This window comes from Martes martes (assembly GCF_963455335.1).
Source record: "Martes martes genome assembly, chromosome: 2".
Taxonomy (NCBI): Eukaryota; Metazoa; Chordata; class Mammalia; order Carnivora; family Mustelidae; genus Martes; species Martes martes.
The window spans coordinates 81,677,246-81,691,960 of record NC_137889.1 but is presented as its reverse complement, the minus strand read 5'-3'; the positions used below and the strand labels follow the sequence as shown (position 1 = coordinate 81,691,960).

General features: G+C 34.3%; 1 protein-coding gene across 2 annotated transcripts in view; it reads left to right on the top strand.

Annotated features, from left to right (window-relative positions):
* Positions 1-14,715, top strand: part of GRIA2 (glutamate ionotropic receptor AMPA type subunit 2) — a gene marked incomplete at both ends in the record, with an annotated part of 151,313 nt that overhangs the window by 107,302 nt on the left and 29,296 nt on the right. For both annotated transcript variants that reach the window (XM_080796989.1, XM_080796990.1), the window contains 6 exons: positions 686-853; positions 1,106-1,210; positions 1,891-2,001; positions 3,516-3,722; positions 4,221-4,591; positions 9,098-9,296. In XM_080796989.1, the coding sequence (XP_080653115.1) occupies positions 686-853; positions 1,106-1,210; positions 1,891-2,001; positions 3,516-3,722; positions 4,221-4,591; positions 9,098-9,296 (1,161 nt within the window). The remainder of the gene's footprint in view (positions 1-685; positions 854-1,105; positions 1,211-1,890; positions 2,002-3,515; positions 3,723-4,220; positions 4,592-9,097; positions 9,297-14,715) is intronic.

Here is a 14,715-nt window from a genome sequence, read left to right as displayed (position 1 = left end):
ATATATCCATGTATGTAATAATACCTATCCAGCCACTGACAATGCTTAGTGCCCGCAGATATGCTCTTTTTTTCTGCTTGGCCCGCAGCCTCCTGTAATAATCCTGTTGTCCCATTAGGATCTGAATACCATAAGTTTGGAACCAATGTTATTTTATCATAGACTACTGAACCATGAAGGGGGCATAGAAATTATGAAATTTGTTAGTTCTTCTTTTAAAAATGGATATTTCAAGACTATTGCAGATCTATGTGAGCATCACGGAGGTAGACTTAGAGACTTAAACTCATCAATATTCTTTCCCTATTGGCAAATGAATCCCGCATAAGTGGAGGCATATTTGTTTGCAAATTTGATAATTTCCTATGTATCCAAATCAGACCATAAAGGGATTCTCTAACTAGGGAATTTGTTTAAAAAGAAAAGCGCTATTATTATAAAAGGTCTCACCCAAAATAGCTGAAATGCTAACTTAAGAGGCAGTGCTTCCGGCCAAGAGCATACTCCACAGTCCTGGCATTCCATGCTACCCCTCAGATTCTTAGACTGCTAGATGAAGGATGGTGTCTAAAGTCTTGGGCTGTGATATGGTGTTGTATGGTGGCCAGCTGCAACCCAGACGGCCAGTGTGCAGTGACCCTCTGAATTTTTCCTATTCTTATGATATGTGTGTGATATTTTTCAGTATACTTCTGCTCTAACCTATGATGCTGTTCAAGTGATGACTGAGGCTTTCCGCAACCTTCGGAAGCAGAGAATTGAAATCTCTCGAAGGGGGAATGCAGGAGATTGCCTGGCAAACCCAGCAGTCCCTTGGGGACAAGGCGTAGAAATAGAAAGGGCCCTCAAACAGGTTAGTCACTCAAAATGGATTGTAAGTGTGACTTAACAGTGGACACTATTTTTTCCTGCTACGTTAGTCTCCTGGCTATGTTTCACGTAAAGTGAACATTATCTCCTAACTGCACAGAGGTATGTTGAAGGGTGAAAAGAAATCTTATAAATGTAGTTTTCTTAACTTGAGCCCAGTGAGAGTAATCTGTACAGTTGGTATCTTCGGTTGCAGCAAATTGATAACTGTGCTCCTTTCCCATTTCCTCATTAGGTTCAGGTTGAAGGTCTCTCGGGAAATATAAAGTTTGACCAGAATGGAAAAAGAATAAACTATACAATTAACATTATGGAACTCAAAACCAATGGGCCCCGGAAGGTAAATCATTAGTGATCTAAAGGCAGTTTTCTCTCTGCGAGGAGGTGAGTTTGCTAACCCGTCACCTCTTCTTCCAGAGAGTCCTGGAAATGGATATTCACATAGGTAGAGTTTATCTACTTCCAGAAACAGAAAAATTTTTAATTTTTTTCCCTAAATCTAATCTATTCATTTCTGGTAAGTAATACTGAAATGTAATCTTCAAATGACTGTGAATAGAAGAACTGTTTTTATTTATTTATTTATTTTTTTGTTTTTTGATCAAGGTGTAAGAGATTTAATGAGAAGAAAAAGAAACCATCGCTGACAGTTTATGGTTTAGAAGACAAAACATAGCTGGTGCAAATATGCATTAATATTTTAATTCAGTACCTTTCTCTCAACTGTTATGGATAAAATTCCATTGCTTGGATTTTATTTCTATTTCCATATGATTACTCCAAAACAAATTACCCTGGAAAGTATGAGAAGTGAACATGAAGAGACAAGCCATTTTTAAGAATTGCTTTTGTTTCATTGTTTTTATAATCTCTATTTGTATTAGAGTCACAAAAATAAAAGACACAGCTTTGTTAATGTAGATATAAGTTTTGATTCACACATGAGTTTGAAATAATTCAACGTGTGGCCAATAAAAAGATCATTTATCCATGTGCCTATCTTCTGTAACCTTTTTTCAGATCGGATACTGGAGTGAAGTGGACAAAATGGTTGTTACGCTTACCGAGCTCCCTTCTGGAAATGATACCTCTGGGCTTGAGAATAAGACTGTTGTTGTCACTACAATTTTGGTAATTAGCTACCAATGCTACTGCAGTTCTTCTTATGAAAAATATCTGCCAACTAGAATTGCTGCTAGTGTTTTAGAATAATAACTAACGGAGTGCTTCTTTGGCACTGTTTTAATCATGCATAGCATATTTACTCTGTCAAAGGAACCACACAAGTATTAGCTAAAGCATTCAAAATATTTGCTATCCTCTTCAATACTGAAATTTAGCTTGACAGAAAATTCATACACTGGTGCGTCCACAAGTGTGAGCAGCTGGGGAAGGTCTGGGAGAGGGTTCCCTATGTTTCCTCATGTGCTTCACCTTTTTACTTCCCATGCAATCCTGGGTACCTTCTATCTTCACATTTATTAATAATGTTGGCAAGTCTCTTTCCTTATAAGATGAACTGCTTAAAGATAATTTCCCTTCTTTTTAACCACCAATGTCAACACAGTCATTGAGACACAGCCAGTCCTGAAGGAATGAGATAACATTGAACTGAATCTTGATCATCTAGGCTCTGGAGAGATGGAGGTAGATGCAGATCATCGTGACAAGCCATTGGTGAAATAGAGATGGGGGAAAGGGGCTTCACTAATAGTACATGATTTTGTGACAAAACAATTGTATTTTATTTTGCTGAGCCGTTGTATAGTAAAATTGTGGGATTCATTATTCTAACGATATTGAGAAGAAAAATATAGGTGAAAATAGAGCTGAAAAAATCAGCTAATAAGAGATTTGAATAGAAACATTGATTGGCATTTGGAAATACCTTAATAAGTGTAAGCTCTGACATGTGAGGGCTTTTGGTAATCATGCCATCAAGGCGGACTATTTCACTGAATTCTCAAATATGCTTGATGACACTTTCCAGTAGAGAATTTGGGGCTATGTTGAATCATTTTCATACTTCATTTTGCTTGTGTTTACAGGGGGAAGCTACTCTCCATCCTTGTAATGTTATTCTAGGATATTCTATCTCATAGATGAAGTGAGACATGATATCTGAGAGGGTAGCATCAGTACGTCTCTATGGCAATGATTCTTTAGTCTATCCATTACTGACTATCAACATGATTTCCACATGAACCTTATCCTTGAGGCAACCATACACAGGGTTTTGGGTGAATGCTGGTTCTTGAAGTCAGCATGACCCTAACCTAGAATAAGAGTGTGGTGGATCTGGAGTTGAATAAAACAGATGTTGAGCAACATTATTCCTATCTACACTCTAGGAGTTAACAAACATGACAATAGGACATGTCAACAGTTTGTGCTTTTGAGTTTCTTGTTTACTTTGTTATGGCTAGATACAAGTCATATTAATGAAATATAATGTTAGGAATTTGAGGACCTTTTTTCTCAAAGGTATTATGCTCAATATTTTTCTGCTGATATTTTCCACCATTCATATTCTACAGTTTCTCTGGCTACCAGGTAATAATTAAACCAGAAGACTTGAATCAGTGAAAGTAGTTAACACAGCTTTTTTTTTTTTTAATCAATGAAAGCACTGTCTTTCCATATAGGAATCTCCATATGTTATGATGAAGAAAAATCATGAAATGCTTGAAGGCAATGAGCGCTATGAGGGCTACTGTGTTGACTTGGCTGCAGAAATCGCCAAACATTGTGGGTTCAAGTACAAGTTGACAATTGTTGGGGATGGCAAGTATGGGGCCAGGGATGCTGACACGAAAATTTGGAATGGGATGGTTGGAGAACTTGTATACGGGGTAAGTATAGCTCTTCTCCCAAATAAAGTCATTCAGTTTGAACTCTTGTTGACAGAATGCCCCGCTTCCCTGCAAAGTACCTCTATCTGAGGTTGTTAGTTTCCCACATTACTGAAGAATACTATCTTATTGCCTTGTGAACATCTGAAAATTTAGGCTAACATCAGAAGCACACATGCACACTAAATGAGACAGACATTTGATCTGTCTTGAAGCATATGAACCACATACATTGCTCAAAGGCGCCAAAGTCATAGATTCAGTGTAGAGATGTAATTACCATAGTTGAGTCAGATGGGTATACTGTGTATTTATAAAAGGAGGGATATTTGGGGAACAAATTGCTTTTTTGTTTATTCTTTACTGGGACTCTGCCAAGGAAATAATTATTGACATTTCCCTGATTTCCTTTTCTTCCCTTTCAATCCAGTAATGTAACCATGATTCCTTTCAGACCATGACTCTGGGTACTATTACTTTCATTTGTTTTCATTACAGAAAGCTGACATTGCAATTGCTCCATTAACTATTACCCTTGTGAGAGAAGAGGTGATTGACTTCTCAAAGCCCTTTATGAGCCTCGGGATATCTATCATGATCAAGAAGCCTCAGAAGTCCAAACCAGGAGTGTTTTCATTTCTTGATCCTTTAGCCTATGAGATCTGGATGTGCATTGTTTTTGCCTACATTGGGGTCAGTGTAGTTTTATTCCTGGTCAGCAGATTTAGCCCCTACGAGTGGCACACAGAGGAGTTTGAAGATGGAAGAGAAACACAAAGTAGTGAATCAACTAATGAATTTGGGATTTTTAATAGTCTCTGGTTTTCCTTGGGTGCCTTTATGCAGCAAGGATGCGATATTTCGCCAAGGTTGGTTACTCACCTGCTTCAACTTTGTGCATTTTAGGTCTCAAGTGGATATTCATGGTGTTTATGAATTCACTATAAAGAAGTAAACAGCCGCTGACTACCTGTCCAAGTAGTTTAAGACTCTTTAGGACAGACTCTTACTGTCGGCATAAGTCTGTGAAATATTCGAGCAATGTTCTTTGAATGTTGATCTTGTATTTCCTGGTGAAATTATACACACCGTGGAGAGGCTATAAAATGCATAAGGTTCCTACCATTCCATGCCTTCTTGGAGGGGTACCGTGTTTTTGCTGCATATTCTCATTTTACAGTCATCTGTGTGTTGATCCACAGACCTGTATATGGGAAAATGGGCAACATCACTTATTAACTACAAAAGCAACAACTTGTTTACAAAACTTCATTGGCACACATCCCATCTCTTTTATTTTCTCATTATTAGCTCATGCAGATGATATCAGAGAGAGATTATAATTTTTTTTTTGTTAAGGTTAGGTTGCTGAATGAAGGGGATGTCTGATAAGATATTTTCCAAGTATTTAGAAATACATGGTTGGGTAATAATGGTGGCTGATTCACTGCAGCTTGCGCTATATTCAATAGTAATACACACAGATAATGGAATACATTTCTGCATCTAGTCTCATTATGATATATTAGGTACTGCTCTAAAATGCCTAAATATAATGAATATCTCGCAAAATACATTTTGCCTTTGTTCATGTTACTACATGAATAAGAAGGATAGCCATATCTGGCTCTTTGGAAGAATAAACCATGATTTTTCTATGATTCTTTCACATTTGAAGGCTAAATTATGGTCTACTGGCACATTTTAATCTAGGTTTGATTACTTCTCTTTGATTCTATGGGATATCTTAATAACTAGTAAAGTGGATGATTTTTTTAATACTATTTCATTGTTAGATTCTGAGCACTTTGGAGATAACTGATTAATTTCAAAAAAACTACATGAGAAACTAAAAAATTTGTATCTTTTGTAGTCTTTTTTTGTATACTCCACCCAGTGAGATAAATTCAATATATCACGTATGCAGAAATTATTAATGACTCTCTGCTAGTAGGACACATTGTTATGAATTATTTGAACCTAAACAATCTTAATTCCACAGATTCCTTGTGACTTCTTTATGGAACTGCCCTGAATTAAAAATATGCCAATGGTATTTGCATGGCATATATGTATAATAATTTTAATATATACAGTGTAGAATAATATAGAAATATATAATAATGTTACATATAATATATACACAAATATGATGACTTCCCACAAAATATGTAAGATTCATAGTTTTATCTCTGCATTTATCTGATTTAACTTAAAGACATAAAAAGAAGTTTCTAATAATGAGGGAGAAAATATTAACCAAATGCAGATCTCAGAGAATATTCTGGTCCATAAATAATAATAAAATTATTCATCTTTGGTAAGAAGTATAATGTAACTTTAATCCTGAGATAAAACACAATTACCTTAGAGTAACATAAACTATGCTCTGCCTTTTGATTTAGTAAGGAGAAGTGTGTGAGGTTCATTATAAAGTAGGATATATTGATCTGGGTTCCTACAGATGGATCCTTAGATTTGTTTGCCTTATTCCTCAGGGATCCTGGCTCTGAAGTTAGTTGTTTTGGTGTCCACTGCTTGTCAAGGAACAGAAAACGTATTTACAGGAATTGTAGCATAGAGCACATTTAAAAATCTGTGTTACCCTAGGGTCCACCATGACAAACAGACAACTACTAATTTTCAAAAAGCCTGTTTTGTAAAATATGCCCTTTTATCTGTGCTCATGATTTCATTCATGAGTCATGACTTACTACAATTTCACATGGAATAATTTTTATTTCCTGGTACACTAAAGAGATTTTAGATAGTATATTTTTCCTTGTTATCAACTGATTTATTTTTTGCTACAGAATATATATATATGAGCAAAATTTGCTTTGCTAAACATTTTAAGTGTACATATCTTTCATTCTATATTATATGTGCATTTAAATACTGCATAATACTGGCAAATTTAATGATTTTTAAAACAAATGAAACTATCTTTTTTTTTTTTTACAATGCAATGATGGTTACTCCAGCTTAGGAAAGAAGAATAGAGAAGCATAGTATCTAATAATAATGAGGATGATGATGATGATAATAATAATAATAATGATGATGATGATTCATGAAATGCACTGATCACTTTGAGATACTCTTTAAGTATTTTGAAAGATATTTATCACTTCTTTTCAAGTAAAATATGGTATGGAACTATATTATTAATATTAATAGAACATTTAAATTTTAATCAGAAATTATTCATTAACCTGAATTGGTCTTTTTCCTGAAATTAAGTTTAGAATATGTTTACTGTAGTTTTCTGAAGCCTAGAACCACAGAAATTGTGAGCGTAAAATGCTATAAAGTTGACTTTTATTTTCTTGCTTGCCTCTGTTTTTTTTCCCCTAATATCTCAAAAGGATTCCAAGAAATAAAAATGTCATTCTTAAAACAGTTATTTAATATAGATTTAAAAAAAATAGTAGAATAAAAAAGAAGGAATTGGTAGCATATCTGTTTATTTGCTCTTTTAATCCACATTCAAAGAAGTAAAGGTTTGTTTTTAATTAGAGAAACCATTTTTGTCTGTCACCATAAGACATAAATTGAATTTGCCCCCTGCATAAAATTTCTTAGGAACTCTTTCAGAAACATTAATCGATCCTTTGAAAACAATTATAAATGAATAATAAATTGCTCAAGAATTTTCTATTTTGACTGAAATATAAGTTCAATAAATTTATTGAGATAACTTGTCGAACTTCAAGTAAATTGGCATATTTAAACTCATTAAATCTGACCTAAGCACTGGAATAGAAAATAACATATCTTTAACTTGTGTTTATAAATGGAACAGAATTACTTATAAAAACGATTCTGAAATACGTTGCCAATTACCATGCAGTTTATAGTGTCAAAGCAATTACTAAGAAGACAGCTTTGTTTTAAGGGATTTGAGCTGCCCTCTTAAATATGGAATACATACCCTTTAATACCTCCCATTGTTGTGGAATGGCGAACATTTTGAGAGTGGCTGTGTCTACACAAGAGGTTTCTTAAATTTAAAATGTATTTAATACCCTATCCATGAGAGAGAAGTTCATTTTTTTCCTTTCTGTCATATTTATTTAATTCTTTGCATCTCTCAGAGTCTGTGATAAAGGCTCTTAGTTATATTTTTTCATCACTTGGTCACTCTTTCTCTTTTAGCAATAGATATTCTTTAAAATCTTTATTTTTAAATAAGCTTCCTCACTTTTTTTTGACTGCTAGAATAGTTTATTCTACAAAGGTGTATTCCTTACTATTAAATGTCAGGAGTCTGTTTTAGGCCATAAATTACCAAATGTTTGTAATTTAGGTTTTTAGAAATGTTACCTTTTCACTGTAGCAAATTTAATTGTTAGACATAGCAAAGTTATTAACCTAAAATGTTATTGTGTAGGATTGTTAATATTACTTAAACCCCTTTACATTTTTTAAGTCCTTTTATACATAGAATCCCACCAAATCTTTCAGAATAATACGTTATGTATCAATTTCCACATCTACATATCTGTATTTATCTCTCTAGGGTTTAAAGTAAGTTATTAGGGATCTATTAAGCTTTCAAAAGTATTTTACATATGAATTTATGGTCAAAGAAATATTATTATTTTATTATATTGCAAATCAGGAATTTGTATCTTGACAAATGTTTAAATGTCTAATTTTGTTTTCCTTGAGTTGTCTTTTTTTCTTAAGCAGGAAGCACAGAGGAACAGGGTGGTAGCAGTCCATGCCAGGAAGCCTCAGATTTTTATTCATTAAGAATTATATTTTGTGTCATCCCTTTGTTTGTTGTATCATTTTCCCCCATTTTCTATTCTGCACCATATCAAAAACTTTTGTTTTTGCACACACAAAAACCCAGTGAAATTTTGGACCTTTTAGGGGGTTTTGGAACTTCATTGGCTGAATTAAAGGGAGGGTTTCAACTTCACCTATGGTGCACATTCTTATATTTTTAATATTTGATTTTGTTTGTCAACATTATTGTGAGTTACAAGTGATGTTAAATTCTCTTGTTCGTGTTTACTTATGTCATGAATGGATAGTAGGATGGGCATTGGCTGGATTATTTGCACATTTCTTAAAATTGCTTCATTGTGAAATTTCATACCATAGATAATTTGGGCATTATAACTTTGAAAGAATCTGAGGAATCTGAAGTTTTGTCCTCTGGGTAGCTCATTACATCTAGCTAATCCAGACTGCTTACCCAGAATGCTTAATAATTTCCAATTTTATTAACTAGCAGATATATTGAAAAGCATCAAGTTAAATAGTCCCATATAAGTCAGTATTTGCATAATATTGCTAACTTGGATTTTTTTTTATTAGGTCATTCATTTCACTTTACAAATCCATTTCATACTTGTTATTAGATCCCTCTCTGGGCGCATTGTTGGAGGTGTGTGGTGGTTCTTTACCCTGATCATAATCTCCTCCTACACGGCTAACTTAGCTGCCTTCCTGACTGTAGAGAGGATGGTATCTCCCATCGAAAGTGCTGAGGATCTTTCTAAGCAAACAGAAATTGCTTATGGAACATTAGACTCTGGATCCACCAAAGAGTTTTTCAGGGTAAGAGATCCTGCTTTGTTAACTTCTGATTTTGATCTTAAAAATAACCATTTTCTATTTTGTCCTCGCTCCCTCCTTCCTGTGCTCTACAAAGGTACTATGTGATAGTAATCCCCCTCTCTGTCTCTCTCTCTGTTCTTGACCTTGTCTCTATACTCCCCCTTCCCCATCCTTATCTTTAGCTCCATCTCTATTTTGTCATGCCTATCTCCTTAGGAGAAAAACACAACATTATAACAGAATTATAGTTTTATAAAGATTGTCCTTTTGGAACAAAATTGAAGCAAAGTATAAATAAGTTTAGATTGTTATTATTTTTGAAGCAGAATATTTTTAATTTTAAATAAGCATAGCTGTCATATATTTTACATAGTTTACAGTTGAAAACTCACTTTCAAATCAGTTATGTTAATTCTGTTATGTTAATTAGAGAGATTATATAAATGTGTGACAATTCTGAATTTTTACAAACTCTCCAAGAAAAAACTAACAAAGGTCTAAATGGGTATCATAATTATAACATGTCTATTAAATATATTCTATTTTTCAAAAAAAAATTGTGACCATATGGTATTTATATATAGGACAAGTCCAATAATCTCATGACCGTACAATTTTCTTTCATTATACTATTTTCTCTATATAAGAAGTCGTTCTATTAAAAGTTTAATACAGCTGATAAACTAAGGTTTTAGGCCAATGTGTATAACATATGATAATTTCTGATAAGCTAACAAAATCTTTGAATGTATATGAATTTGCTTGAGTGATATCTAGGCCATTCCAGAATTAAGATTAGCATCAGCTGAAGTAGTAGAGTATAATTTGAAGACCGTTTTATCTACATTGCCTCTGGTATCTTTTCCAACTAACTTCAGTTGAGTGAAATAGGAGAACGTGTGTGTGTGTGTGTGTGTGTGTGTGTGTGTGTAGGGGCAGACCACTGCTGATAATAGATAATAACCTGGCTACATGTAGGGAGGGCAAGATCTTTCTTTTTTTTTTTTTTTTGAAAGATTTTATTTATTTATTTGACAGAGAGAGACAGCCAGAGAGGGAACACAAGCAGGGGGAGTGGGAGAGGGAGAAGCAGGCTTCCCACGGAGCAGAGAGCCCAATGTGGGGCTCAATCCCGGGACCCTGGGATCATGACCTGAGCTGAAGGCAGATGCTTAATGACTGAGCCACCCAGATGCCCTCGGAGGACAGGATCTTGACGGTTTCTTTAAGCACTGCAATTTAAGCACAGAAGTGTGGTCAATCTATCAGCAACGGCTTTGACTTTAATGCAGTTCTATATATGAATGTTATAATACAGATTTGCTACTAATGACAAATTGCTTTCATCTATGAGCATATATGTAATATGTATATAAATACTCTCAATGTAGCACAGTGTTTTAGTTTTATCATAACACTGGATCTATTAAAATGAATTAGAATATTGCATGGTTCTTAATTAGAAGTGTATTTTGAAGCAGTTTTTATTACTTGTATTCCAGTAGGACTTGGATTTATTTTATCTATATACTTTATTCATATTCTTCCTTTTGAAGTGAATGAAATATGTAAATGAATAAGGTACCTGCTATATCATGGTTTCCTTAGTGTTACTTAATATTGATTAAAACAATCTTGTTTCCAGATATTTGTCTTACAGATTAGTATACATATGTTGAAAGTTACTGTCATTAGCTTGTTTGCACAGCAGTGGTTCCAGGTACTCTCAACAACTGTACATACACATTTCCAGAGCTTTGCCATGTTTCTTAACTCAGTCATAGAAACATATATGTAATTATCAAGATGCCAAGATTTCATCATTGGTACACTCAAGTTCCCCAGTAGACAAGATGAAGACTAGATGCCTCTGGGAAAAGAATGCTCTTACTCTTGTGTTTCAGTACACTATCTCCATGAAGACCATGATTCCAATATGCAATATGTTCATGTATACGTACGGACACTTGCCAGCATAATTTGTGGTGTGCCACTCACCAATATAAGACTGTGGAGCTTACCCTTCCTAGAGTAATAGGGAAGTGATAGTGAGTAATTAGGTAAACTGACACCTTTTATTATCATAACTTTCCCAAGCAGTTTCACATGCATTATCTCTTTGCATATTTATTTATTAAAGTATAATTAACATACAGTACTATATTAGTTTCAGGGGTACAACAAAATGATTCAACAATTCTATACATTACTCTCAACAATTCTATACATAACTCAGTGCTCATAACTCAGTTTTATGAGTTTCAGGTGTACAATAAAATGATTCAACAATTCTACACATTATTCAGTTCATTAAGTGGACTCTTTTTTTTTAAAATATATATTTTTAAGATTTTATTTATTTATTTGACAGAGAGAGATCACAAGTAGGCAGAGAGGCAGGCAGAGAGACAGGAGGAAGCAGGCTCCCCGCCAAACAGAGTCCGATGCGGGGCTCGATCCCAGGACCCTGGGATCATGACCTGAGCCGAAGGCAGAGGTTTAACCAACTGAGCCACTCAGGAGCCCCATTAAGTGGACTCTTAATCCCCTTTATCTACTTTACCCATCTCTGCCCCACCCCCACAACCACCAGATTGTTCTCTGTATTTAAGAGTCTGGGGTTTTTTGTTTGTTTGTTTGTTTGCTTGTTTTGTTTCTGAAATTCCACCTCTAAGTGAATTCATATGGTATTTGTCTTTCTCTGTCCGCCTTATTCCACTTGGCATTATTCCCTCTCAGTCCATCTGTGTTGTTACAAATGACATGATCTCATTCTCATGGCTGAATAGTATTCCATGATGTGCATATACCACATCTTCTTTATCCCGTTAGCTTTTTGAATCTCACAATACATCTGCCTGATAATCAAGACAATGATTTTTATTTGCATACCATGCATTATTAAGCTAAAGCTCAGATAATTTTGTGGACTTGGCCAAATTTAGGCAGCTGGTAAGTGTGCTGAGGTTTTTTTACCTAAACCTCTAGGGTTCTTTCAATATCCTATTTTCATCTGCTGATAAAGGTCTCTGGATTTATTTTACTGTGCCCATGCTCAGTTTAGGTTATATCCTTGTTTATAGGTTTATATCCTTGTGTGGCATTGGAGAATTATAATGGTAGAAACTCAGGCAGGGCTTCACACTTCCTTTCCACATACCTTCAAAAGGAACTCTTGGTGAATCAACTTTGGTTAGATCTCAATGCATGCAACACTGTAGTTAGCTTTTCCATATCTAGAGAAAGAAGATTGTGGCCTCAAAAGTACTTAAGAGCCACATATTTATTAATATTGATTCTCAGTAAAGAGAAGCTAACATCACTACATCAACAGCACACATCACCAGAGTGATAGGAGTTTGTCATGTTAATTTTTCCATTGACATGTATGACCTGGTTATAATTTGAGAAATTATGTATACAAAAGGTTTGTTTCTAAAAGGTGGGTTCAATGAAAAGGTGCTGCTAAGTCAAGAGTAATTTTGAATAATTTTGCTAACCATATTAATGTTTGATAATTGGATGCCATGATGATAATAGAGAGGACATCGTATTTTTGCTTTGGACTCCCAAAAATATTTTTGGGATACTGTGACTTTCCAGCTGTATTCATCATGCCTTATACCTTTTCACATAAAGTTCACTGCAATAGAATATGGAGATTGACTAAGAGTTTCCCCTTCCAAAAAAAGAATTTCTCTTTAGAGTGTTACTTAAAATGTATTAGATAACGTGGAGCTAACTCATAGACATTATAAAAGCAAAATATTGGTTTTCGTTAACATTCTTTCCCTCAAATCATCAGGTATATTATAGTTTGTCTTATTAGCTGTAGTCTGGTGAATTTCTAAACTTCTGGTGGAAAATGTTACATGGGAAATTCTCCTTGCTGCTATTCCTAAAATTAACATTCATCACCCATCTTGGGTCGTCCTCTCTCAACTGTCATTTAGCTCTAGGCATGCCTGGGGCTCCTGTAAGGTGGATTCAGGACAGAGCAGAAGCTGGCAGATTGATTATCATGGTGCCCAGTTTGTCAGGAAAGGGAATATAGATGGAATGGGCTGAAGTTAGACTGAAGACATGTATTGTATGCTTTCTTCCCTGGCCATCTGTTGTGCTTACTTTCAGACCTAAGAAAGTTAATTACGTGTGGAAGAAAAATATTTGCCATTTTTACCATTTGCTAATATTTAAAGTTCTAACAGTTATCTTATGTTTTCTAATACAGCTTAATTTGGCTTCATTGAAGACATTTTCTTATTACACTGTTTATGACTAGGGATTTTATTATTCATATTACTAAAAATTTTCTACTGTCCAAGAGTTTATAAAGCCAATTTTTGTTGTTTTTGTTGTTTTTAACACAGCAAGAGCTTTGGATTTGGTCATTGGAGAAATTGATTTAAGAAGCCAGGTCATTTTCTAAATTTTAAAGATATGTAACTAGCTAACGAATGAAAAATAACTTGTTTCCTTTTGTCTGAACATAACAAATGTTTCCTAAAAGCATACCTTTGTTGGGATGAAAGCACATTATTTAAAATTATAAGATGAATATTTCATCCTTTATTAGGGACCTATCTGTTTTGTCCTAAGATGATATGAGTTACCCAACTTAAATCTAAAGGATTTCCAGATTTCAGTTAAATAATGTAATAAACTGTGTTATAATAATATTGATTTAGTAAAGTCAGTAAGTGTGCATTAGCTTCAGAATTTCAATTTCAGCTGTAAATTTTCTAACTTAAAATCAGAGATAACGGGTAAAACAAATATGAATAAAATATTTACATTGTTCTATTAGAGAGAGACAATAAATGGAGGGCAATCTTGTAACATCAAGAGGTATGAAGAAAAAGACCCTGCATCTTCATTTTCCAGGGTTTTCTGCTATGAAACTCATGTAAATCCTTGTACAGAGTGACTGATAAAGTCTGACTCATTTTAGAGCACTGATCATCTCTAATTATAGTGCCACTGTAGCATACCTATAATTAAGAAAGAATTAGGTTTTCAATTATAAACCACTATTTTTAGACTTTCACATTTTGATAATATGTTCTCTCAATAAAAGAGGACACGTCTTGAATTAGATGAGTCTGAGTAGAAAATGGTTTTAAAGGACCTGTATGTATTAGGTTCTGATAGACATGTAGGTTTGGGGATAGAAAATGGCTATATAAATAGACCTGCCATTGACCAGTCAATCCCTGAAACACAATTATTACTTGCAGATAAGAAGTATTTATTCATGCCTATGCTAAATCCCCAGACTGCAATATGTTTATTCCCTCTGGTTTTCTCTGGAAGGATGAGGGATGGGGTATATTGTCTGAATAAGTGGTCTACTTTAATTATTCTGACTTTGGAAGAAAAAGATTCTAGAACATTGTCAAAATAAAACTATTCTCCTTCT